Here is a 27,018-nt window from a genome sequence, read left to right as displayed (position 1 = left end):
TTCTTATTAAACCCATCTTGCTTCTACTAATTTTTTTTAGCAATTATTTTATTTTTTGTGTTTTTATTCTAGAAATGAATTTGGGGGAGATGGTTTTCATTCTCAGGTTCAGAATGCTTAAACCTCTTCATACTTTATGTTCCAAAGTAACATCTACATCAAAGGTAAGTAGAGGTCGGAGATGCCTCTCACAAGTGTCTGCTCCACTTGAGGCTTCCCTGAAGCTGCCCTAGGCAGCTGTCCACACTAGCTGAAGCTCTCAGAGACCAAAGTGTGTCCACACTTACCTGGCATGAAGCTGTGTGCTCAGATCCTACATGGCCCTCAGCAGCTACAGATGAGCTGCTACACACTAGCACACAGGACTGCCAGCTGATGCCTGTGAAAGAATTGCTCAATCCTAGTAGGGACATGCCATTAGTGTCTACCAGGAGCACAGAACGGGGCAAGGGAGACTGCAGCTCTGAAGAATGTATCAGATATATTAACTTCCTCTCAACCTTATAAGCATTTCTGATGCCTAGCTGCACTATTTATGACAAGAATGGCTCAAATCTAATTTAGGAAATAAGAGAGGGTATCCAAAAAAAACAACCCAGAATTGTCTCCTGGAGGGCAGGCCCCTTGTGGTACAGGCTTCCCCTTCTAGGTGAGTGTTCTAGGAACCCATCTATATCAGTGTACCAGCTGGTGTTGTAGTGAGAGGCTACATTCGGCTTCAGTGAATTTTTCTGAAGACTCTTTCAACGCATTTGCCCATTTCATGACAGGTGATTTACCAGCACAACTCCCGGCACCCCGCGCTGTGCTGAATGGAACAGGTGAAACAAAAAATGGCAGAAGCACTAATAGGCATCAAAATTGAGGAGTTCAAAAAGCATTTTGAGCAGTGGAAAAAAAATGTCTTGATAGGTGTATTGTATCAAATGGAGAGTACTTTGGAGGTAACTGAAGTTTAAACATGTGAGAATAAATACATAATTTTTTGTAAATAAAGTCCAGGTTTTTTTGGGTCCCCCCCCCTTGCACATGTCTTTATCAGAAAAAATAAATGTGCAGTAACACAAAGCTTTGTTCCAAAAGCAAAGCTCTTCCTGGCTTGCTTTATTTTTATTTTATTATTGTGTGTATCTGTTTCTAAACAACTGAACATTTGGAGATCTTCCACATTTAATAGTTGTGGAACCTTTGGCTAATTACCTAATGGATATTTATTGAGTACCTACTATTGTACCTGACAGGGCTGAAATGTGGGTGAGGCCAGTAAAGTACCCAGGGCTGAGGCACCATCTCCCATGTGCCCATGTGAGAATGGGGGTTTCCTTAAATTCTGAGGCCTGGGTCCGTCACCAGTCTCCCCGCCACACCACCCTCAGTCCTAGAACCAGGAATAATAAAAGGGCTGACAACTCACTGTGCAACCCAACCCAGATGAAGAAACAAAAAAGGCATATTAACCTTACACCCTTGTTATGTGGTTACAACGAACTCATTACATTAGATTAACTAATTGAAGATCAGTGTTTCATAGATTAATGAATTCCAAGGGAAATCCCATTTTTGGGTCGACATGTGGCGCCCTCTGCTTACAAGCTCCCCATCATGGGGTGGCTGGTGCACACACAGCGCTCCTCTCCCCTCTGACTCCTGGCTGCTTTCTGAGTAACTGCTGTTCAGGAGGGAAGGCTTGATCTCTGGGATGCAGCTCATAGGAACAAGCAGATGCGAAGGAGCCAGCTAACACCAAGTCATTGGGACTGTTATCCTTTGTGCAAAAAACCACTGGTTATGCAGGAATTATCCAGATCAAATGAGGCAACTGGATTTTAAGAACATCCTTAGCATATTTTAAGAACATTTGGGCCTCAGCCAAGAGCAATGTGGTGTGAAATCATCTCTGTGATGGCACCACTTTAGAAAGGCAGGTTCATGCTGCCTTGTTAAAGCAGAATAGTTGGCTGATCCATCTTCTGGCCATGAAAAATCTTGTGTGTCACCAACAAACATTCACCTTGTCTTTCCTACTGACTATTCCAAGATAAAAGGTGTTTCTAAAAAGCAATGTTAGATGTCTTCCTTACCTTGGCAACAAGTGCTGGACAATAGTCTTCTTGCTACCAGGGCTAAATTTATAATGTACTTCCTTTTCAGTACAAAAAACACTATTATACTTATGTGCTCAGTAAAAACCCAATGTTTACCACCAGACATCAATCATCTTCTACCTTGGAAATCTATTATGATGCTGATTTTGGGATCCATCCCAGACCAGAAATAATGAACATGTTTCATTTTGTTAGCCAATTCCAGCTGACTGGCAGCGTCTCCCTATAGTGCCACATGATGAAGTATGTCTCTAAACTCAGTGCCACAGTGTGAGCAACACCAGTGCCTGCTGGGGGCTAAGGAGTGACAGCTGTGACATGCACACAGAGTGGTTACGAGTCAGAGGAAAAGGAAGAAGATACTGCGGCGGACTGGACCTTTGGTCTGTCTGTGCATGTGTGCACACGTAAGTGTGAGTATGTGCACACATCGGTGTGTCTGCATATGCATGTTTGTATCTGGGGAGGAATTAAGTCTTTCACTTGCTGAACTTTCCTGGGGTTGTAGAAAAAAAAGCCACCTCACACAAAGAAACAAAAACAAGACTCCAGTTCCTTCATATCAGAACAGAAACAGAGAAACCGCAACACCGCTGCAATGACGGCTCAGCATCTTTTGTCCTTGTAAAGGGAAAACTGCCGGTTAAGTTCCTAGGAGTCTGTGCGCAGGTGGGGATTACAGCTGGCTTCTACATTTCCTTATGCTGACAACACACCTGTGTGCACACCCTCCATGGCTCTCAGAGGTAAAGACTGAATTCTTCCCTTAAACCTTTTCATGTCTTAAGCTGGGGGCAGCCTTCTGTCCACAAAAATACACATGTTCAGAAGGCCATAGGGTACAGGGAAGGTGTTCTAGATATATAATAAATGTTATTCTACTCTTCACTTTCCCCATTAACAGCATTCCTAGTGTAGTATAGTATAAACTCAAGTTTGAGGACCTATGATGTAAATATTAGTCCAAGCGTGCCCTCTGAGCCAGGTCGCCTTCCTATGTCTCTGGAGCTCAGCTGTTCAAAGTTCTGAGAGGAAGAGGCAATTGGCTAATGCTACTCCTAGAAAGCTTTGTAGAATAAAGAAATTCAGATTAATATATATAAGCATCTTCATAAAATCATGGGGAAAATGTTTATGATTACCAATTTTCATACATATTAAATAAAGCAGCACACTAGTATTGGCCATGTTAAAGTATTCTATTTTGAAATATATATTACACAGTGAACAAATTTAGTTATTTTTTAAAAAGCAGTTCCAATTATTTGACACAAACAAAATGGTCAAAGCAAATTGGACTAGGAAAAATCAATGTTCCTTTTGGCTTTTCTTGATAGCTTAAAAAGTAGAGAATAAATATAGAAAAACGATAAAAATAGTACTCACAGTATATAAACTTGCTTCCTATTCCTATAAATTCACCTCATATGCTTATAATTTATGTCCATCTACTGTCTATAAGCCTGTTTCTTTTATTTACTTAATTTCGAGGTAGTGAGGTGACTCACTATAGAAAAAAGGGCCAGTTTTATTAAGCGGACAATAATTTTAAAATGTGCAAATCACTGAGATTTGCTTCCTGGATTTTTAATTCTTTAACTATAGGTGAGGCAAATCATTGTCCTGCTGTCTTTTTAGAACCTGAGACCCTTTCTTCTTATCCCACCCATTCATCCCTGGGGAGCACATGAGGGAACCTCAGTGCCTAGTGGCTAGGCGGTACCCCCAGGGAAAAGATCCACTGAGGCGGCCAAGTCCAGAGCCACTTCCAGGGCAGGAGCATGTCTTAGAAGCAGCTACCATGTCTGGACTTCACACATGAAGGCTTCCAGGCCAAGGTTGGCTGAAACCAGGTGCCTGTCTCCAGATGCAGCCTTTATTCTAGCAACTATGGAGACAGCACCTTGGTCTCACCTCCTCCCAAAGCAGCTGCCACTGCTGCCACCCAGCACATCTGGGCAAATATGCTTGAGCGGGGTCAGCAGTCTTCTATTGGCCCCATGGTGGGACATGGAATTCCAAAACAGTGACTTCAGTAGTATACTGCCATCACAAACACATATTCTGAAGTATTTCTTAAAAGCAAAATCATAGAACCTTGGGATGGACAGATAGCAATAGAAAATAAACTGCCAGCATGTACTTCGATATAATTTTCAAAGGCTACTATTTTTTTAAGGACCTCATTATAGATATTTTACTTTAACCATATAATGACTTTAAAATGAAATACTGGTAAGTCACACAAAAAGTCATTATAGATTATGATCAATATACCATAATGGATACACGTACTAAATCTAGTGAGAGTTAAATATTTTAACCCTTCAGACTCAACATACCCTTTGACTAGTTCTTGCTGATAATAAAGCCATCTTAGGAAACTCCTGAATGTCACAGTGACCTCACCAGGAACATGCACCTGCATACACAGCATTCTGAAGCTGTGTTAGATGAAAACCCTCATATGCAAAAGTGGCTACATCACTCACCTGAGCAGGAAAATTCACTGGAACCCACAAGGGTGGTTTTGGTTACCAGACCACGAAACTGGACAGCAAAGCTAGCAGGTATCTGAGGAACAAATCTGTCCCAAGACCTACATGGTGTACTTTCAAGTGGCTTATGAATCTATGCCACTGACTTCATCTATACACAGCCTAAGAATGGCCATAGGTAAAACACGAGTTCAACTGTTTCTTGTCAACCGAACTCCCAAGAAACTGTTCAAGGTCAACCTCTTTTCAGCATGACGAGACATTGCCATTTTCTCATCTTATCCAGAGCGTTACGAAGCAACAGCACTTCCCCCTTAAGAACATAAAATGTGCAGTCACTTAAGATATTTCAGGCATGCACACCTAAAGCCATGGCACCTTCAGAATCAGTGTTTAGAGTCAGCTGGAATCTAGTGAAGGGTCCTACAAACTAATCTTAATGCACTACTAATGAGGACGTGAGGTCTCACAGTGCACAGGTCTGGTCTGGGCAAGTTGAGAGTTTTGAAGATTCCGAAGACAAAGGTCAACCCTGTGGAGACTTGGCTTTCCTGTTGGTGAGATCATCAACGGACATGCAAGCCTTTTCTGCAGGCTGTTTCTACCTTATTAACAACCAATACATGAAAAACGTTCACTTTTACCAGCTCCACCAGAACACCAAGATTCTAAAGCCACTTATGACTATCTCAATCCACCAAAATTACAGAGCTAACTAAGCTCTCTCAACCTGCAAATTCAAAGGTCAAATTTACACATCTATCAAGAAGTAAACTTTTATTTGTAACAGCAATTTCATACTACATTTTTTCAGAAAACGTTTAAGTTCCAGGGGTTAATTCAGCTTTGTCTAGGCAATGGGCATCTGAACCACTCTTCCTTTCCCATTTCAAGGTCTTTATCTCTGCTTCAGTTCAGCCACAGTCCCTACCCAACCCATTTTCTGAACAGAAATATCATTCTTATCCAACTTTCAATGGCTCCTCCTTACCCTACAGAAAAGTCAAAACCTACATTCACAAGCCACCTAAGCAGAAAAGGCTGCAGAGTGCTGAGTGATGACATCTCGCAGAACAGCAGTGACTATGTGCACTCACACACATGAGCGTCATTCTCTATACCCTACACTTTGGGTCTCCATTCCAACCAGTCTTGCATCTTCATCAGTTAATTTATTCACTTTTTTATTGCTGGCTGAATACTCCTCTAAGAGAGGAATACACAGTAGTATCAGACATATATCCTACTTGCTATTTAAAAAGTATTAAGTGTTAAACTAACTTGGCCAGTTGTAGTCTTGGTCTTTCTCCATGAGGAAGGAGTACCCTATTCCAATGTCACCCCTTGGTCCAGTCTCTTCTCGTTGGAACAGCTGCCTCCCTTTTCTAAACCAAACCAGACATGACGTATCTTCATTCTAGTTCTTACCTGCACAGTAAAGGTGGTCTGAGTAGACTCCACCCCACCCTCCTTCCCTCCCACCTAACTCTAACACCAGTCCTTCTCCAGATTTCTATTCTCTCTGATAAATTCATCTGCCTTTCTTCACTTAATACTTCTCACTGGCCAAAAGTAACACAGCCTATAACTCCACCTGCTAAGCTTAAAAACAAATCAGAGTGGGGTGGGACATGGAAGCAGGAAGGAAAAGGAAGAGTGACACCTACCAAGTTCTCTCTGAAACTAAGGCCTCTTCCACTCACCACAGCCGGTCTAATGAGGAATACCAGTACGCCTTCCTTTCCCTTTCCTTTATATTCTCCTATGCCTCTCCCACGTGACCCAGAACCTCACAGAGCCTGTCTCAGTAATCTTGACCATAACATCCTTCTCCCTTCTTTCCACTCCCATGCCCTTCAGCCCCAGCTAGAGTTGGCCTGCCACCAGCAAAGCTGACCTGGCATTTCTGTGAGACAGTGCTGGGCCTGCTACGTGGTCTGCACTCAGCCCTTCACCACACCCTGCCTCTTTCCTGTTCATGCTCAGAGGATGGCAGTCCATTCAGTGAATACCCACCCCTGCCCTATGCTTCCCCTACTGCATGCTAACAGGACAGTTTCTCCCAGGCTAGCAGCACACCTGCACCAGCAGCTACAAAATAACTGCCAAGGTGAGACTGAGCATACTGCATGTTGCTAGCTGTACATTCCACAGCATTTTAAAATTGCAGACTGCTGTGAACATTGCTAAGAGGAGTCATCCTGGGATTCATCCAAGGGACCCCAGGTTGTGATCACTGAAAGTTCCTGAGGAGTGTGCTGCATAAAGAACTATGTTTCTGGAACACACAAATTTAAAAAAAGAATAGTCTTTCACCATTAAAGCCAAAATGGTGGTATGGTGCTCAGGACACGGCAGGAAGGGGGCTGCACAGGACATGCAGCACATGCATTTTAGGCCCAGCAGAGAACCTAGGGGACCACAGGGCTTGGCCACTCAGGGCTAGCAGAGAACCAAAGCGGGGCTCAGAGCTGTGAAACCAAGGTGGCCTGGGTGGGTCAGCACCAAAAACTGACCAACCCTCTGCAAAGTCAGAAAGGTACTTATTTTCTGAGCAAATGAATTGCACGATGTGAGAAAACAGTGAGAATATGCACATCAGGAACATACCAGGCCTCTAGAAAGAGTGCTCACTGACAAAACTCAGTGTTCAGGCAGAGTCTCCGGCTCCGGTCTAGGCAGCAAAAGCATGAGTTACAGGAGGCCCTTTGGGGTCAGCATCACCTTCTGCAGCTACAGGAACTCAAACAGCTCAGCACCACTCTCAGTGACAGACAAATGCTTCATTTTAAAGGCTTATAAAATCATAATTTTGTTATTGCATCAGAAACAGAAAATTTCAGAATCTATCAAACTGAGTTTTCAGCATCACTAGAATCTCTGTGGTTTAGAATTCCAACGGTAAGTCCCACTCATACATCTGTCCCTAAGATGATCACCTTCACCTGTCTCCTAGGCCTGTACTGACTTAACCTGTGTACGTGACCTGTCCCTACATATCCTTAGTTAAGAGGATGAGATAGTAATCTACAACGTCCATGGTTCATAACATTCTTATTTCAGACTAGGTTTTGGGGAATTTTTCTATATTTCCTACTAATTATACAGTGACTTTTGTACTCCCTACATCAGTAGATAAACTTACCTAAAATAGAAAGGCACAGTTTCCCCAAAATATTACACTGGCTTACTAGAAGACAGAAACTGATTTGACCTCAATGTCTGCCAACATTTGAAACAATACTTTTTGTCTTTTCACTTCCCCCTTCACCCTCAGAAACAACTGGCTGGGATCTCTGAGGGAAACCATTACACACACGTGCCCTTTTGGCTTCAAGTTATATGCAGCAACACATCAGCCACACAGAGGCGGTGAGCAGACAGCTGGTGGAACCTCCCAGGAACACTGACTTCTGGAGAGCAGATACTGCCTGGGGACATACTAACCACAGCAGGACAGCGACTGTCAGGACTATTTGCAGATCAGTTTAAAGGGTAAATCTGTGGTTTTATCATTTTACTGAATAATCACCATTACTGGGGTGTTACTGAGGGAAAGAAACCCATCCATCGCTGTCCTCCTTCCCTAAGAGCCCAGACAAAGCCCCCTTCTTTACATGGGGGCACTCAGGGTGATTGATCTCAGTCATGATTCTCCTAAGGCTTTAGAAAATGTACAAGAGTTATGAGGAACCGAGGAAAACAAACAATGGATTTTACAGTACATACATTCTGGTGGAAGTCTGTTCTTTCTAAAAGCAAGTCTCTCAGTTTTCTTTCTGCTTTCTGCCAAGCTAAACAGGACTCCGTAAACATACTGACGAACTGGCCTATAGAGCAGGGCGGCGGGAGGCAGGTCTTTGCTGGCTTCATCTTCAATAGAAACAGCAATTTTGATTTCACCCTTTGCATGGAAGAAAGCAGAATAATATTGCACATTTTTCATGGTGAATTTACAATAAACTCAAAGAAATATACTGTATTATCTCCAGATTAATGACATTGCAATTCTCTCCCAAATCACTTAACAACTTGCCTACATCAAGATGTTTTTAGAGAGAGTTTGTTTAGTAGGTTGTACTCAAAACATATGCTCAAAGAGTCAAAATAAAATATAAAAGGTTTTATTTTCAATCTGGAACCAAGAACAAAAGAAAGCCACATAGATGATCCCAAAATCTTTGAAACAACCTGGACAGATAACATCAGATAACAAATAGAATAGAAAATGCTAAGAACTTGAAATTTTTATTTATGAGTCCAGATGGTCATATGTAATGCAATTCATAACTTTTAATGACCTATATGAAATCTAAGACACTAGTATTCTGAATATAAAATGGTCATTTTTTTCTTTACCAAGCTCTTCCATAAAAAATTACCATGTACAAAATAATTTAGCTAAGAGAATTCTCTTAAGTGTTATTTAATTGTCAAGTTTTTGGCATGTATCAAGCCTCTACCCTAATGCAGCAGGTACTCGAAAGATGTATCTACTGAATGAGAGGGCATGATAGCTGCTAGGGACAGACAAAGAAGGGAGCCCTGTTCTGTTCATTGTCCGAGGCCAGCATGGCAGGGACTTCCTTATGGTACAGAACCATGCCTCCAGGGGACAAGTGACTACTGTGACCAACTGCAAAAATTCTGGTCCAGTCTTGGATAATTTATGGCATTAAGGCACATCTCAAGAGATTTTAGAAGAAATTTTACTTATATATATTTGTAACATAAAAATATATTTATGACCCTCAATGTCTATTAAGTTTATTCATACAAGATCTGTCCGGAGAAAGTCCAGCCATTGTTAATATAACGAGACAGTTTGTGTGACATTAACGTAACCTCGCAGCCAAGGAGAGTGAACTGGAATATGCATAAACAACGACTTCATTGTACTAGTCAGTGGGGGCGGTACATACCATTGAATGAGAATGTGTACTGTGTGGCCAACACATTCAAAATGACTAAGCGAGTAGAGGAACAAATCTGCATCAAATCTGGCATTAAGCTTGAACATACCTCCATTGAAACCATTTGGGTGATTCAGAAAGCTGCACCTATAGGCAACTGGTGATTGGCAACTTCATTACGACAACACACCCACACAGGCAACACGTCTCATGTAGAGTTTTTTGGTAAAACATCAAATCACCCAGGCGATTCAGTCCCCCTAAAGCCCAGATTTGACGCCCTGCGACTTCTGGCTTTTCCCAAAACTAAAGTCATTATGAAAGGGAAGAGATTTCAGACTGTCAATGAGACTCAGGAAAATACAACAGGGCAGCTGATGGGAAAGGGGAGAACTGTGTGAAGTTCCAAGGTGCCCTACTTTGAAGAGGACTGAGGTGTCATATGTACAATGTTTCTTCTATCTTCTTCAATAAATGGCTCTATTTTTCATATTACATGGCTGGATACCTTCTGGACAGACCTCGTATATACGCTTTTAATAGTAATTTCATAACATTTTGCTGCTTCTTTCACACAAATTTAATTTCAAAATTGATCTTCTCCCTTCTGATATGATGAGGATTTGATAACTCTAACTCTCTACATTCCTATGAAGCTTCACTTCAGGGCAAAAGTCTCAGCGTGGACAATTTGATATAATAAGAGGTGCTTAGCACAGGAAGCAGCGGGTCTTACAAGTCTGATCTTTTCCCTAATACACTGAAAAATTTTAGGTGACATTTTAAAATATGAAATAAGTCAAGTTTACTTTTCTTAACCACAGTCATTTTATCAAAATTTACCCTTGAAATCTGTAAGTAATGAAGAGGACAAGCAGTTTGCACACTCATACTGATCAAACAGACTGCCCAGTCATACCCACCAGCATGGCAAGGCAGAAATAGTGGGGACCCAGGGTCTTTACATCCCAAACACCCCATGCGGATAGGGCGCCATCTTCCAAAAACCTTGGTGCCTTTAAACTTAGCAAAATCCTTTTCCAGCAACAGTAACTTTTCACTTACCCTTACAATTTATGTTGAACCTGAAAAATAAAATGTTTGCCTTACAATCGTAATTTCAAAAGTGATACCATACATGCATACCTGTATCAAATAATAGACGAAAGTTGGAGGCGATTACAATTTAAAAATAAATTAAATGAGCTGAGTAAGTAGTACTGGTCTAAATATTCTTCATGTCTTTTAATTTACAAAAGTAAGCAATGCTCGGGTTAGCTAACGGTTGCAGTCCCGCTGGGGTGGGGGTGGGGGTGCTGTGGAACAGGAGTAACTTTTGCATTAATTGCCTCCATTTTACAAACCACAGATGGATTGCAGAAAACAGAAAGAAGAAAAGTCTGATTATATATAGTGGTATAGATGCTGATGAAAACATACTAAAAATATATATACTAACAAACCAATTCTGCATGAGAAATCTGGTCACCAAGGCAACTTGTTAAAATGTCTGTGATAATAAATACCAAGATAAAGACTACAAATTACCGAAGAAATTTAAATACATATAGATCCATCAAGACACCAAGATTCAAAACCAATTAATGCCCCACTGTAAAACTATTAAGCATACATTTAATAAGACCAACAATGTGGAATTATTATACTGTTTAAAAAGACAAATTGCGTTTTCTGACTATGGTATGTTACAACTCTTGTATTCCATTTTTTGCCTTAAGTGCTATAAAAATTGTACTCAATGAGGCAGAGGAACAAGGGGGTATTTCTGGGACAGATAACCATATGTGACATCGGAATTAAACTTGACATTATGTCACAAATGTGGTGTAGGAAATTTTGAAATTAGAAAGAGAATAAAATTATAAATCAGGAAATAATGTGCTGTAGCATTAATTAGAAGTTTAAAGTATATTTGATACTACGTTAAGATGAAAATGAGACTTTTCCCAAGTTCTTTTACTGTATTTACAAGTATAAATTTTAATCATTTTTCTCCAAGTTTAGAAAGGGGAAAATGAACTTAGTTTCAAATAATTAATAAGATAGAAAAACAGATCCCACAGCAAGTAGCCATACCCTGGGAGTGACCACTGCACATACCTTTGTCAGAACGTGGAAGATGTATGGGTACATTAGCCCCTTCTTGTGACGGTGCTCGGCTACTCTCAGCACCTCAGGAGCAACAGGGGGCAGAGGTGGGGTGGTGATGTCCATGTGGTTCCTAGTAGGCATGGACAGGAGGCACGGAATTGGCTGGACAGTGCCGATCTGGCTTCCCTTTCCTTCAACAAGCTGGCTGCCTGAAGAGGCAATGGATGAACCTTCTGCCTACAGAGCAATGAGTGAGAGGGGAAAACAGGTTCATGTCATGCTGTCTGTCCGCCCACAACAGAGTCCCATCTAGAAAGACACAACGAACATCTTCACTGCTGAGGACAAGGGAGCACTGACCCACACCTGCTTAGAAAGAGGGAGAGGTCAGTGGGTACCCACCTGCTTGTGTTGGGGAATGGGAGCCTGCAGGACTTGTAGCTTCTGCTGGGTGTTCCCACCCACGGCTCCTCCCTTGGGACCCCTGTGGGTTGACAGTGGCTTTCTGGGAGTGCTAACCCCATGTGTCCAATCCCTGTGTTTACACTTTCCTTGGAGACCCTGCCTAACACCAAGCAGGCATGGTCCTCTCTACAGATGAGTAAACTAATGCTCAGAGAGGGCATGTCATTTGTCCATGGTTATATGTCCAGTAACTTGTGGAACTAGGACTCAGATCTCAGCCTGACTCAGGTCTGCTCTTCATCATCACAGCTGGTTTCTGAAGGACAAACAAAAGCCCAAACTCAGGCATTCTCTTTGGTCATTATAAAGCCCCAAATTAATTACACACAGGAAAGCTGTTTATGAAAAATTAAAGCAAAACAACAAGCTAATTCCATTAAAAATGATGCATCATATCTATATATACTGACATAGAAATTCTGTAACAATCAACTGCCAAAATAAGGAACATAAATAGGAATAAGAGTGGATAACATCAAGGCAGTAGGACTAAGGGAAAGAAAGGCAGAGGGGACTCTTTAGTCTTCTCTTCATGAACTTTAGCAAAGTCTGAATTTTTTACCAAGAGCAATTATCATTTGTAAAATAAACTATTTTTATCTTTCTCACAATAAATGTTGGAAATAATAGTTTCATTTTGTGTCACCCTAGATGTACATTTTTCCATTATGAAAAAATATATGTATTCTTTACAATGGTATGTAATTAAGTGCTTAATTTACTCCTTAAATTACAAGGTGCCAAAACTAGTCTTAAGAAACTCATGAAAAATTCAAGAGTGTTTTCGATATTCCCCATTTTACAGAATGTATACATAAATCACTGGAAGGTGCTTTGCAAACAGTAGGCATCCATGAAGCTTACTTATAGGATAATCATTTGACAATGACAGCATTTCAGAGTTTTAAGTTGATTTCTGATATTTTGTCACCTTGTATATAAACAAGCTTCTTCCAGTCAGAGACCCTGTCATCTAAGTGATCACCTGTAGGGATAGATGTGGCTTAGATCACTATTAACAGGTAAAAGCAGAAATGGAATGTGATTTATTTCATTTTTACTATATACACCCCACAAAGACCTGACAAGACAGAGGGCTCTGGAAGGCTCTAAATGCTTGACCAGACTACACAGCCAGCAGACAGGGTTGGATTTCCACCAGGCCTCCACCTTGCCCTGTGCAAAGAGAGCAAGCATGTGGTACAGCCCTGGGATCCCTCCTTTCCCTGACCACCCATGACTGTGATTACTTCACTCCCTGGCAATGTCTGTATTATTCACAACATGCTTAAAAAGAGGGAGAGCATTTTACTTTCAAACAATCCCTAACACCACATGCTGAAAGAGCCAGGAATTGAGAGAATAAAAAGCGTAGACCTACTACCTTTGTTTGGTCTCCTGGGTCTCCCCGCACTTGAGGCTCCGAGTGGCTTCCTGTCTTCTCCCAGGCAATTTTGTTCCCACTGATATGGCTAAACATAAAATGCACATGATTATTGTTTGTGTCAACCATTTCCCACACACACACAACGATAAGAAGGGCCTGTGTTATAGACTCAAGGATACCTTGTACTTTACTTATCTTGCCTCCCCAAACAAACCATTTCCAGAGAGAACCCTACACAGGAGTACTTTCTGCCTACTTTCAATGGTTAGGTGATAACGACTCACTGAGGAAGAGAAAAGATTGACCGCCTAGCCCATGCTGACCACTCATCTTAAAGATGGTCTAGGATAAACGAGCACCATGAGGTATAGAAGACACAAATGTCCTTTAAGGAGCTCAGTTGTCCAGGAGAAACAAGATTTATTTTTTCAATCACATTTGATTGACAATTATCAGGCAGTAGAATGTTAAATATTGTCTGAATCACATTACTCATAATTTATAAATACATGTAAGGTATTCTATACCAAGTGGCAACACAGGAAGTTCTAGTCTACTCATGGGGAGGATCATGGGGGTAGGGGCAGACACGAAGAATTAGGTGACACAAAGGCTGGGTCAGGGGTGGAAGGCACCTTCCAGGCCCAAGGAGAGAGAGGTTTGTGAGCTCAGAGAACAGGGAGTTAATAGAATCTTATTTGGGAAATAACCTTATTTGGCAAAATAGAAAAAAATAGGGTAAGGAAAAGAGATGGGGAAGAGTATTGCGCATCTAAAATGCCAGAATGAGGTATTTCAATCAGCATTTTTTTTTAAACTGTGGATTGTGACCCATTAGGAAAAAATTAAGTGGGTTTAACCAGCATTTTTAAACACTAAAATGGAACAGAAAAGAATGTGGTGAATGTGGTATAAATGTTATTATTTTATAAAGTCTTTATTCATTTGCTTGTTATAGGCCACAACATAAGAGAAAGTTTATTCATGTGAGCAAGCTGTGTAAAAAGCTTCATCCTGGAGGGAGCAGAGACCCTAGAGGAGCCTGAGCTGCAACCCCCAGCAGAGAAGAGTATAATGTCTCCATGGGGACAGCCAGGACAGCCCCAAGTACCCACTCATCACTTGTCCCTCCCTTGCAAGGCTCTAAGCCAAAAGTATCTTCCAAAATCAGTGCTGGATACAGGCATGCCAGCATAGAGAGCTTTTCACTGGCTCACCTTTCTAACTGACCCATGTGACAGATGGAGAGATTTAAGACTCACTAATTCTCCTATCTTCCAACTGACTTCACTTTAGTTCTATTATCAAAAGGAAAAAAATTTAAAAAGGCCACTAAAAAGAGGAATAAGAAGCCTGTCCCATCTTAAACCAAGAATTGTGCCCCACTTTGTGATACCTGAGAGCCTTGTACTAGCTCCTTGATCCCCGTCATAGGATGGGGACACCAGGATAAGACACAGGAGAGGCCTCCACATGAAACAGGTGCAGCCCAGCTGCCCAACTACCCCATGTCCAGGCTCCCAGTCTTCAATGAAGACTGAGAAACCACTGTCCAAGTAAACTGTCCAAGTTTACTATTCATGTGTGCAAATTCAGGCTACAATTTTACAAAACTAGAGGAAACACTAGTGATGAGAAGGAAGGATCAAAATAAATGCAAGTATTACAAGAGCAAAGTGATCGGTCCAGTTTAAAATCAGAGAAGAGCCCTGGCCAGTGTGGCTCATGGCTCAGTTAGTTGAAGCACTGTCCCATGAAATGAAAAACTGTGGTTCAATTCCCAAGTCAGAGTACATGCCCAGTTTGCAGGTTCGGCCACCTGCTAGAGGCTTATACAGCAGACAACTGCTCGATGCTTCTCTCCTCTCTCCCTACCTTTCCCTCTCTCTAAAATCGATTAGCATGTCCTCAGGTGAGGAAACAAACAAACAAACAAATAAATAAATTAGAGAAGGGTGGCTACTATTGGTGGGGGGATGCGAGGTTGGGGTTCGGGGGTGCAGGAGGTAAAAGGTGCAGGAAATTAATCTTAGTCAATTATTCACTAATCACATACCAGTCAGGACATGAATCAATAAACCCAGTATGTGATTTAAGTGTGCCATGACCTGTGAAACAGGGAAACAGAGGGTGGACAACCTTGTCACACACACACTTGACCAGAGTTAAGTATTCCAAGAAATAAAGATGAAAGGCTAGCCAGCTCTGAAATGATCTAGAGTGTGATATAAATACAGCTAATGTACTTTTTCATAAAAAGGTGAGTAACACTTATTCAGTGAAATTTTAGAATTACTTGGATACTTATAAACTTTATAAAGAAACAGACATAACATCTATTACTTATAATTTTAAAGATTTAAGTCCTAGTCACAAGTGAACAACTTAGTAAGTGCCCAGGAACTGAATATGCCACATAAGCAAGCAGGGATGCAGCCCCTCCTGGATCCTCTGCAGTGACTTCCTTCTTCAAGGACAATGGTCATTCTGACTTCTGACAGCAAAGATGCCTTTATCTGGTTTTGATCGCCATATAAATGGAATAGTGTAATTATGTACTTCTCATATGCAGTGGTTTTCGCCCACAACGCTGGTTCAGACTCATCACTGTATGCATCCCGTCACAGGAGAACCCCACAGCTGGGTCTATCGTCCAGTCCTGCAGGAGACCCCAGGCCCCCTCCTTGAAACACTTAGTACTTTCAGTCACTCTCATGTTAGCCTTTGAGAGGGAAGGCATTGAACCTCAACAGGTCTGACATGCACTTCTCTGATAGCAATAAAGATAAGCACCTCCCCATGGGTGACATCTTTTGTGGCACGCCTGTTCAAATATTCTGCACATTTTCTACCTGATACTTCTTACAGATTTATAGGAAGTCATTATATGTTCTGGATGCAAACTCTTGGTCAGGTATGAGGATTATAAGTATCTTCAACTCTGTTGAATTACCACCCCTCCTTCTTCATGGTGGACTGAAGTCTATATATAACACCTAATCTTGAAGGTCCTTGGCTACCATGTCATCTTGGTGCAGGCTTCCCTGACCACACCTGCCCCCTCCCTGCTATTCTCATTGCTGTTCCCTTCATGGCACGTATCACTTCATCACTATTTGTAATTAATGTCTGTTTTAATAACTAATTACAAACTCTGTGAATATAAGACCTTATAGCCACCATCGAGCATGTATCCAACTACTATATAAGTAAACCATATAACCATACTCTAAAGATACATGGCAAAGAAGGCATCTCTTTTATGTTACATAAATTGCAACAAAGGAACACTCATTAAATCTGCAGCCCCCAAGTGTAATAACTCTAGTGATTGGCCCCACTTCGATCAGCAAGCACAGATAACAGTGTGAGGAGGACTTGCTACTAAAGTAGAAAGCTTGTCCCACCTAAGATCACATAGGACTTATATTTATAACTTAGTTTTGTTCTATATAGATTATAAGCTAAAAATAAAATATTGTCATAATCAAGATGCTCACATGACCTAATAACCATACTATAAAATCTAAGATTCTGCCTCAAAAGCATCTTAAGAATAGTCAATGTTTTTAATCCAGAATATTTCAATAGATAGCTGGATTACTTCACAACTTAAGAAAACAAAATTTTGAATGACAACAAATGCCTTGCCTTGAAGAACAAATGAATTAGAGATTTTGAAATATTTCTACATACAATTCATTCTACATGACTACTCAGACCTCACAATCACACCTGAAACCACTTATACATAGACATGCTATTTCATTGGCCAATGCCCTGGGGCTGGCTGGGTGGCCCAGGCAGGAAGCCATCATGAACTCTCTGTTGAATTCTCCTGTGTACCCCAAGGCATAACTCTGCTGACAAAATCTAGGCTCAGAGAGAAGAAACCCTTTCACATCTATAGCAACAGTGACTCGATTCAGACCCCGACCCACCACTCCAGACATTATCACATGCTGTTTCAAACAAAGCCAGCCTCAGCGTGGGTTTTACACAGACACACTTAATACAACAGGCAATCAACAGAAAATGATTCTCACAGTCCAGGAACAGTGGCAGCAGAAAGGCCAGCACCACACCACTGGAATCTGTGGACTCTCAGAGACAAACTGCAAGGCTTCATCTCACTCCAGGGCACTTGGGCTTGTTCTGCACTAAAGCTGGTTGAAGACAGGAAACTGTCCTAACCACTGGATTCTCTTTCCTGCACATGTTTCTAGTCAGCAAGTTGGTGATGCCAGGATGGAAATGGACTGGTGTGAATATATACCGACTGTAAAAGTGTCTGACCTATTGCAGTGATTTCTCATTCCTGTCTCTACTGCCGTAAGTGTGTTTTGCTTTGATAGTGCAGAAAAGGAAGATAGCACTAACCACAGCTGACTTACTTGTCAATAGGAAAGAAAGAGAGAAGGCAAATAAAATCAGAAGAAAAACACATAAAAGACTGGTAAAAGATCAAATCCACAGCAGCAATATCTACTATGTGTGTAAGGTAACAGATATGATCAAATTGAGTGAAGATAACTTTCAACAACTTTGCATACATTTTCCTTTCTGTCTGCTCCCCAACAGCTGTTCTCATTCAGTCCCCTTACCCCCACCAGGGTTCTGACAGAGGAGTCCAGTGGCTCCTACTACAGAGCATAAAAATCTCAGCTCCTGTGTAGGTATAGCCTCCTTAGGATCTGAATTAAGCTAATGTCACACATTGAGGTTTTTACACAAAAAGTCAGGACAGAGAAAGTCCTGGTTCTGAATGATTTCCTACATAGCAGACAGGGCTTGTCAGGACTCCTTATGCAATGCAGGCCATGGATGCATCCCTTTCTTGCCCACCAGGGAGGGTTCAGAGACACCTGATTGAATCAAATGAAATGAAAATAAAGTGTCCACATGGGTCAGTGGACAGCTAGAACACATACAGGCACAAAGGATTACTAATTTTTGCTAACACATACAAGTAATTTAGATTCATTTTTATGAGATGTTAGAAATCTTGCCTGTGTCAAAAAGTCAAACTATAGCCCTGGTTGGTGTGGCTCTGTAGACTGAGCACAGGCCTGCAAACCAACGGGTCGCTGGTTCGATTCCCAGTCAGGGCACATGCCTGGGTTTGTGGGCCAGGTCCTCAGTTGGGGGTGAGCTAGAGGCAATCACATATTGATGTTTCTCTCAGTTTCTTTCTCCGTCCCTTCCCCTCTCTCTAAAAATAAATTTTTTTAAATCTTAAAAAAAAAAAAAAGCCAAAATAAAATGTAAAGTCAGTATTTGTCTGGCACAATAGTATAACAATCTGAATGAAAAAACCTACAGCTTATTTAGACTGTCTGGAATTGGGTAAAGGTAAAATAAAATTCTTTGTGAATAACATGGTTTCTCTGGAATGGGAACCTGAGAGGACTCAAAAGTAGAAAAAAAACACACCACCTGAAGGAAAAAAGATGCATTAGAAGCTTATTTCCTGGGACTCCAGACCAAAGGCACTGAATAAAATTCTTTGGGTATTTCATATTAATCAATATTATAACAACTATGTATGGTGTCAGATGGGTACTAGACTCATCAGGGTGATCACTTCAAAAATTACATGCCTAATCACTATGTTGTACACCTGAAACTAATATTAGCATGTCAACTGTAAATGAAAAATTTTTTAAAAACTAAAATAAATAACAAGTGCTACTTAAAAAAATGTTCTGGCTTTTTATTGCACCCAGTTATTTTTTAAATAATAGTAATAGCTATCACTTAGTGTGGTTATTCATCAGCTGATTTAACTCACAAACAACCCAGTGACCTCCAGGTCACACAGAACAAGTGGCAGGAGGACCTGGCAGGACCAGCCAGGACACATCAGGAGGACTGGGCCCTGACAGAGCAGGTCTACAGTCCTTTGGACACTGGCAGTGATGGTTAAATCCTAGACCTAGTCCTACAGAAGTCATGTGGGGACCTACAAAGCTTATACCAAGAATGCCACCTTGACACAACACCTTAAAATCAATGTGTATGTAACTGTAAAAGAAAATGAAACAACTCTATACAAATTAGGTCAACAAAGTGGAGAAAATTTAAGCCTGTCTTGTTTCCTAGTAGGACTTTTAAATATCCATTTAGAAATGTCAATAATGATATGCAAAAACACTGAAGTGATATTTAGTGTACATAGTTACATTTATACACAAATCAGAATACGTGCTTACATAGTAGAGTATGAAAAAGGCAGAAAAACGCAAGTCGCTGTTCCTAAGATCCCATTATTATAAAAACTATGTTAGTTAAGCAGCAAAATAAGATGTTTGAATATTCATCAACCTTTCAAAAACAGTTTTAAAAGATCAAACGAAGAACTAAAATCTTCAAATTAGCAACTCAGATCAGATTCATACTCTAAAAATGAATGACTCTAAAAGCCAATAAAATAAACATCTCCACAAAGATTCAATTGTAATTCTTTTTTTTAAAGATTTTATTTATTTACTTTTTAGAGAGAGGAAGAAAGGGAGAGAAACATGTGTGCTAGAGATACATGATCTGTTGCCTCTCACACGCCCCCAACTAGGGACCTGGCCTGCAACCCAGGCGTGGCCTGACCAGGCATCAAACTGCTGACACTTTTGTTCCCAGGCCTGCCCTCGTCCACTGAACCACACCAGCCAGGGCTCAACTGTAATTCTTAATTCAACCAAAAGAGGATTACAAAGATTTGACAAAGGCCAGAAAGAGAAGAAAAACAAGAACACTGCCAAAAATACAGCAAGAAGTGTATGTTGATTATACTCTAGGAAAAAGAACAGAAGAAAAAAATACATAGTTAGAAAGAAGCACTTCCTTCTTATTTGCTTCAAAATAATGGTCATAGGTCTGGAATAACTGCCCAGGCACCCTCACAGTCCTCTAACAGACACAGAGCCACTGTGACAGCAGGAGGCTGCAATTCTGCAGAAGTGAAGAGACACTCAGGATAGCTCCAGCAGCACCCATGCAGCTCCATCTCAGTCCTGGTGGGCCACCCAACTCACCCAACTGTGTCCAGGGGACGTCTCACAGCCCAAGACTCCTTGTCCAGCACAGACCTGCAAACTGTCCAAGGACATGTGTATACTTCAAGATAGTAACAATCCAGCATGTCCATTCCAGCAGCATGGTGGTAAGGACATCTGAACACTCCCAGCTGAAGAGGCTAAAATCCTGGGTTAGGTATTAACAAAAGGGGCAGAGATACAGGACAGGACCTGGCTAGCACACACACACATACTTGTGTACTTGCATTTGTATACATACATAGTAAAGGTGCCACTGTCTGAACCCAAAGACCAGTCAGGAGGCACTTTTAGACCCAGCTGCTCCACAAGATACCTCTGCATGAACTTCTTTTCACATGAAAACATTCTTTGGAGTTGGGGCATGTTTCTGCTCTTATCAACATGGCTGCAATGCACCCCTACATCCACCTTTGAGCTCAAAGAGTGCTAATGGTCTGGGAGGAGTGTCAGGGCTCTCAGATACCACAAATGCCAAGGAACTGCCAAGAGAGAGTCAAGACCTCATGTCCCACCAACTCAACCCATTTCCCCCACTGAAATTATTATCTTTAAAAACAAATGTTTGCCAATTTCCTAGGTTAAAAACAGGTACCTTATGTTTTAAGTTGCATTCCTTTGATTTTCTTCATGAATGAGAACATCCTTTCATATTGTACTGACCATCTGTATTTCCTCTGTGAACTGCATGTTTATATTCTTTGCCATTCAAAACACTTAGCTTTTTAACTTGTAGGAAGCTTTTTTGGTGGGGAGGGGGACAATTCTCTTTTATTCTATAACAGTCCCATCACCCATCAGTACTATGCTTTAAGAAAAATCACTGATTTTTGTTGGGGAAACAGTGTCACTTATTTTGTGGATTCTCCACATTCTGGTATCATTCACCCACCCATGGAAAACACAGTGGAAGAAGTGCAAATGTCTGAGGGAACCAAACAGGGAAGAGTGATGAAGGGTGATAAAGTGGCAGAGGGACACACTCAGCTGGGTGGTGGCAGACTCCCTTCGCTGCTGTTGCACAAGTCAAGGTCATAAGTACAACAATTACAAACATTTCTATAGTCAATCTGCAGAAGCTGTTACGAGAGGTACTGGAGTCGAATGTGGAGTAATTTCCCAGTTAAATGGCCCGGCCACCCAGATACCTGTCCATCCCGAGGACAATGACGCCAAGATTGGCCATTCTAAGCAAACACTGTGGATGTTTCACGTTACACTGAGAACAGAGATCAGACTCCTCACTAAACAGCCTCTACCTCACTGGTCAGGCTACCCCTTCCACCCCATATCTGTTCCGGTCTTTCATTGCTGCCAAAGCTCAAATCTCGCCTCTGAGGGAGGTGCTCCCACCTCCAGTCCCTCTTATCTGGTGCTTTCTTCATATACTCATCACTGTTCACGTCTTTGCAGACTGCCTGTACCACACCTTGTCTATACTGCCCACCACCATGCTCACTGGTATACACAAGTGCTCAAATGCTGCTTGGCTGAATGGATGGGTGATTTCTTTCCAAGACCACCCTCAAAGCACGCTGTAGGTCTAGGGGTCCTAATTCACATCCAAACCTGACTTACCTGTCACCGGAATTTGAACTAGAGAGACTGACCCTTTATCCAATGCATGGCCTCAAGTGCGCATACACAACTCATTCAATGGACTAGAATCCTCACCCTGAAATCAAGAACACCACCCTTCTCTTGGCATCCTGCCACAAGCAAAGGACACCTGTGATCAGGGCTAATACCAGGTACTACTCTGGGTAGGGTTTATGACCCTATTTCCTCTTTCCTCCCTCCTTTCTCTCAATTTTAACTGTTCTGTTTCTCATTTGTTAAAATAAATGGAGAAGCAGAGTCAAAGAAATTAAGACAGCTCTAAGCCATATAACTTGATCCAATCTTTTGATTCCTAGTTGTGGATGTGCTCCACCTGCTTCACCACATTTTGTATCACAAGGAGGGCAAGACATCCCCCCCGGCCCTACACCAAGTCTATCTCCCAGAAGCTCCTCCAGAATATGCAGTGAGTATGGACAAGTGAGTGACAGAGCTCAGAAGTGGGAGAGGAAGGCAGTTCCAGGGAAGACCAGAACCTTCCGGAACAGGGTGGAGCTGAATCTGCACCAGAGAAGGGAGGAGTTCTCAAGCAATCTTACGCACCCCAAGTTCAACTAACATCCTAATTGGGCAGTTTGCCACATTAGGTTGGCAACTTGCATTATTTCTGAATCCCTACCTGAAGGAACAAGGTTGTCACCAAAACTCCCTATCCCAGGCCTCTGCTGGCTTCTACACTCATCACCACAGACTCTGAGCCACAGAGCACCTACTTCTGCTTCTTGTCTACCTGTGTTTGACACTCTAGAAAGAATATGAACCCCAGCCCAGAAATTCTCAGGTCAGTAGGTCTTAAATATGTTTTCTTTCCAAAAGGTTAATTTAAAAGTTTGAATGTTATATTATGACTTTTCACTTCATTTTAGGATTTTAGGATTGTACATACAGTGAGTAAGAGTTTATGGATTTTATGCTTCTCTGTTCCAGAAAATGCACAATCTCTGGATGACAGCTAACTCCTTGGTAACTGCCACTTGAGGACAGCAAACATTAGTGCACATTTTACATATGGAGAAAAAGAAGATAAAAGAGGAAACCTTGTGTCAGGTGACACACCCAGTAAGAACTTGCAGAAAGAATGGAAACTGTCCCAGATTTCTTATAAAAAAAATCAATGTAGTACTAACTAGCTCTGGCCATCTACCCCATAGAGTTCAAACCTAAGAAAAGGAGATGCGGATACAAAGTAAAGACTCTTTCTTTTCCTTTTTTCTTTTATTTACACCAGATTTCTTAGACAATAAGGGATTTCAAAGGGAGAAGGAGGACTGTGCATTTAAGAATTCCTCGATCAGATTATAACAAATTATGTACTTGAAAATCCACTTACTTTAATGGCACACATTTAAAATACTCCTCTCTGGGAGAACTCCAGCCTGGGTCTGGCAGCTTTCTAGGGTTTTGGTAGGGTGAACAGTGTAACTTAAGAATAGTCCTTGAGCTGTTAAACTCAGAAGTTAAAAAAAAAAAAAAGGAAAGGAAATTCAGAGTTTCCATTGGTCCAGGAGCTAAGAGACTAAAAAGCCACAGATGTCTTAACCTAAAATGCTTTCCGGGATTAAAAAAACAGCAACAGAAATCACAGAGAGAGAGTAAAGGTTAGCAGCACTTGACCAGGCAACTTCGCCATGTTTGGTGATCACATAGGCCAATTTTCCTAGAACTCCACTCCAGCAGAGGAATGGGCCAAGGTCACAGACTGGCAGAGCAGACTTTCAGCCTGGGAAGCCCTGTGGAAATGTCTAACTGCCTCTCTCCTCCTGCCTGAGGAGCCCCAGTCCTGGCACAAAGTGGCCTTCACCTACCTGCAACAAACCGCATCTCTGAGCACGACACTCGGTGCCACAGGCCGGCCAGCAGCAGGTGGCTTCCCCAAACAAGCTATATAAGAAATCCACCACTTACTTTGAAGCTCCTCCACTGCCTTCATCATTGTCTGAAGATGATGACGTAGAAGAACCAGGAAAGTATGCTGAGTCCACGTGATTGGGGCTGCTGCTTGGAGCTGGGTTGATTGGGGAGGACCTTTCATACAGTGGAGTATGTTTTCCTTCATGAGGAATGTTACTGTAGTTGTTCTGCTCAGTCAGATTCTTTCCGCTTGTTTCCAAAGTGAGGGCCGGCTCAGTGAGGCTGTATGGGTGTGGACCCTGACCCGGAGCACCTGGACTGGGCCCCTGCGGAGCCTGAAACAGAGGACAGAGGGCAGAGGGCGCAGGGCACAAGTCACACACACACAAGCTGCCTACACGACCTGGCTCCCATTAGCACTCTTGGTCTTGGCTGAGTTTTAATTCAACAAACACTGGCATCTGCTTCACCTATCAATTCAAGAGCTTAAGACATTATTTTAGTGTTCATTAAGATTTCATGCATATGCAGCTGTTAAGGCCAGCTGTCCCCCAAGGCAGGGCAGACCAGCTGCAAAGGAAAGGAAAGGCCTTACCACGGGCTTGGCTTGCAGAGAGGTCTGTGGAATGTTGAGCATCTGGGGGGGTACATACGGTGGCACTATCCCAGGCATTCCAAACGGATTTGATCTGGCTGTTTCATCAATAGAGAGAGAAAACAATAAAACAACTGTGAGCAGAAAACACTTCCCCATGACATCGTGGTGGCCAGCATGTGTTCCATCTGTCCTGTACCTCTCAGGTGCCAACACACCAGTGGTTAGACTTCTCAGAAACCTTTGGAAAATCATGTTTAACGTTAAAAAGTACTTTATAATTAACGATTAATTTTATACTCTGGGGCTAAAATTTTAACTTACAAGGATTTTCAGTTAACTTCTGAGAGTGTTTTGCTTTTGTTTGTTTCCTTGAATGCCTAGATTGTCTGTCTTTAACTAAAGACAGGCGTTCTTACCACCTGGTCTCCGCTCACTTCCCCTTCCATTTGTGAAGCAACAGAATTTCTCCATATAACCTCAAACTAGATTCTTAGCTACTAGCAAGCTTTTAAACATAAGAAGTGAAATGTGGTTACTGCTGCCTATACTTTAGGTTTATTTTTCACTGTTAACAAAACCAGGATCAAGTGACACATTTTAACATGCTTTACAGGATCAGTAATGTAGGACTCTATGTTCTCTCAGAACATGACTTTATAAGCCTGTTCTGATGTATGCTAGCATTTGCTCATCACTCTCATGCTGTCACAGTAAAGCTAGAAGCCATGAGAAGTGGCTGCACACATAACGTCTGGACTGGGTCCCATGTCAGCTTTAAGATGCAATAACAAAGCAGTCAACTTGGCCAGCAATTCGGATACCTCCACGTCCACAACTCTCAATCTCCCTGTGGGTCTGAGGAGAGGTGGCTGGGTGGGTGCAGTCGGCCGCATAAGTCAAGTAAGCAGAGTGATCCGCACCCAGATATTTGGTGACAAGGAATGATTGTGGCTTGATATCAAAACCACTTCAAAATATCAGGAATTAATTTTTACCAATACAATAAAATAGGAAGGAGATTCCTCAGGTCTTCATTCACTTACTGAACGACTAGGTATGGGGTCCCTAGAAGGTACCATAAGGATAGGCCTAGGGGCACCAGGAATCTGAGATACAAAGAAAACACACACTGTGAGAGAACACATAAGAGACTCCACTGGAGCCCTCAGAGCTACACAACCTTCCTTAAGGCTTTTTGTAAAACAGAACAAAACCAAACCTAAAGACACCTGAACACCAATGTCCTTTACCAGGAAGAATATTTCTCTGACCTTGGAATCTGAACAGTACCAGGCAAAAAACACACAACCCACCCCACCAACTTGCCAAAATAAATTAACTCACTAAATTTAAATATAATAAAAAAGAACCCCAAATCCTCCCTTTCATCCTCTGAAAGAAAACTTCCACTGATGCCTAACTTGGCTCACTGAGCCAATCCAGTCCTGGTGGAGCTCAGGAAGGCACATCCTGTCCAAGAGAGCTGGGGCTCAAGCCAGTGCTCACTTCTTCCCATCCACGAGGACACATGAGCCTCGGAAACCACAAGCCCTTGGGAGATCTCATCTCCCTGGGCCCCACAATTAAGCTCAGGGATGCCCTAGTCTCTGTGACCCCAGCTAATAGGAAGAGAAAGCTCAACCCAACTTTCACTTCCCACCAGAGATGCCTGTGGGACAGTAGCTGGAGATTATGTTGGCATGTCAACATGTGGGGCTTATAGCACATGCATGTACCCACAAACACCCATGTTCAGCATAAATTCACACTTGCATCACACACACATACATGAGACATTCCTAATTAAACAGTAAGTCTCTAAAGATCTAAAACTCCGAATAAAATACAAGACTGTATAACTGTTAAAAGTCCCTTCTCAGATAATTCTGAATCACGGTGAGATTTGGGGGCAAAGAATATCATGAAATTCATTCCAGCTCTAATACTGCTATTTAAATCACTGTGAAAAGTCTAGCTTGCAATCTCTTATAGCTGACCTACCACACTTAACTTCTGAGTAATAAAAATGAAATGCTGAATGCAGCATAGGCATTCAAATGAAGATGAGCATTTTTGTTTCCCTCTATTTTTTACCATTATATTCTACAAACTTCCCCAAAAGCACAAACTTTCCTTAAAACCAAAACCCTCAAACTGCATTAAAACTTAAAAGCGGAATTTCCAAGGAAAGAACATTTTTAAAAATCATACTGCAATCACTGACTTCAAATAAACCTTTGAGAATCCAGAGAGCTAGTTACTATTCTATCATAATGTAGTCCAACTAGTGAATTAAATTTGTCTACATTTCTCTGAAAGATGCAGAAATTCCTAATAAGTCAGGGCCTGTCTCTGCATACTTCATGTCTTCTTGTATCAGTTCTCGTTCTCAAAGCCCTTGTGCAGCTAACCAGTCA

At 41.7% G+C, this 27,018-nt stretch overlaps 1 protein-coding gene across 1 annotated transcript in view; it reads right to left on the bottom strand.

Annotated features, from left to right (window-relative positions):
- Positions 1-27,018, bottom strand: part of FAM120A (family with sequence similarity 120 member A) — a 129,009-nt gene that overhangs the window by 31,953 nt on the left and 70,038 nt on the right. The window contains exons 6-10 of the mRNA XM_090274005.1: positions 24,599-24,696; positions 24,058-24,338; positions 13,478-13,565; positions 11,638-11,865; positions 8,333-8,507 (exon numbers count right to left, since the gene is read on the bottom strand). Of these exons, the coding sequence (XP_090130131.1) occupies positions 8,333-8,507; positions 11,638-11,865; positions 13,478-13,565; positions 24,058-24,338; positions 24,599-24,696 (870 nt within the window). The remainder of the gene's footprint in view (positions 1-8,332; positions 8,508-11,637; positions 11,866-13,477; positions 13,566-24,057; positions 24,339-24,598; positions 24,697-27,018) is intronic.

Source organism: Furipterus horrens, unplaced genomic scaffold (genome assembly GCF_987537825.1).
Source record: "Furipterus horrens unplaced genomic scaffold, mFurHor1.1.pri manual_scaffold_4, whole genome shotgun sequence".
Taxonomy (NCBI): Eukaryota; Metazoa; Chordata; class Mammalia; order Chiroptera; family Furipteridae; genus Furipterus; species Furipterus horrens.
The sequence above is the reverse complement of the archived record's forward strand: the minus strand, read 5'-3'. Positions and strand labels throughout refer to the sequence as shown.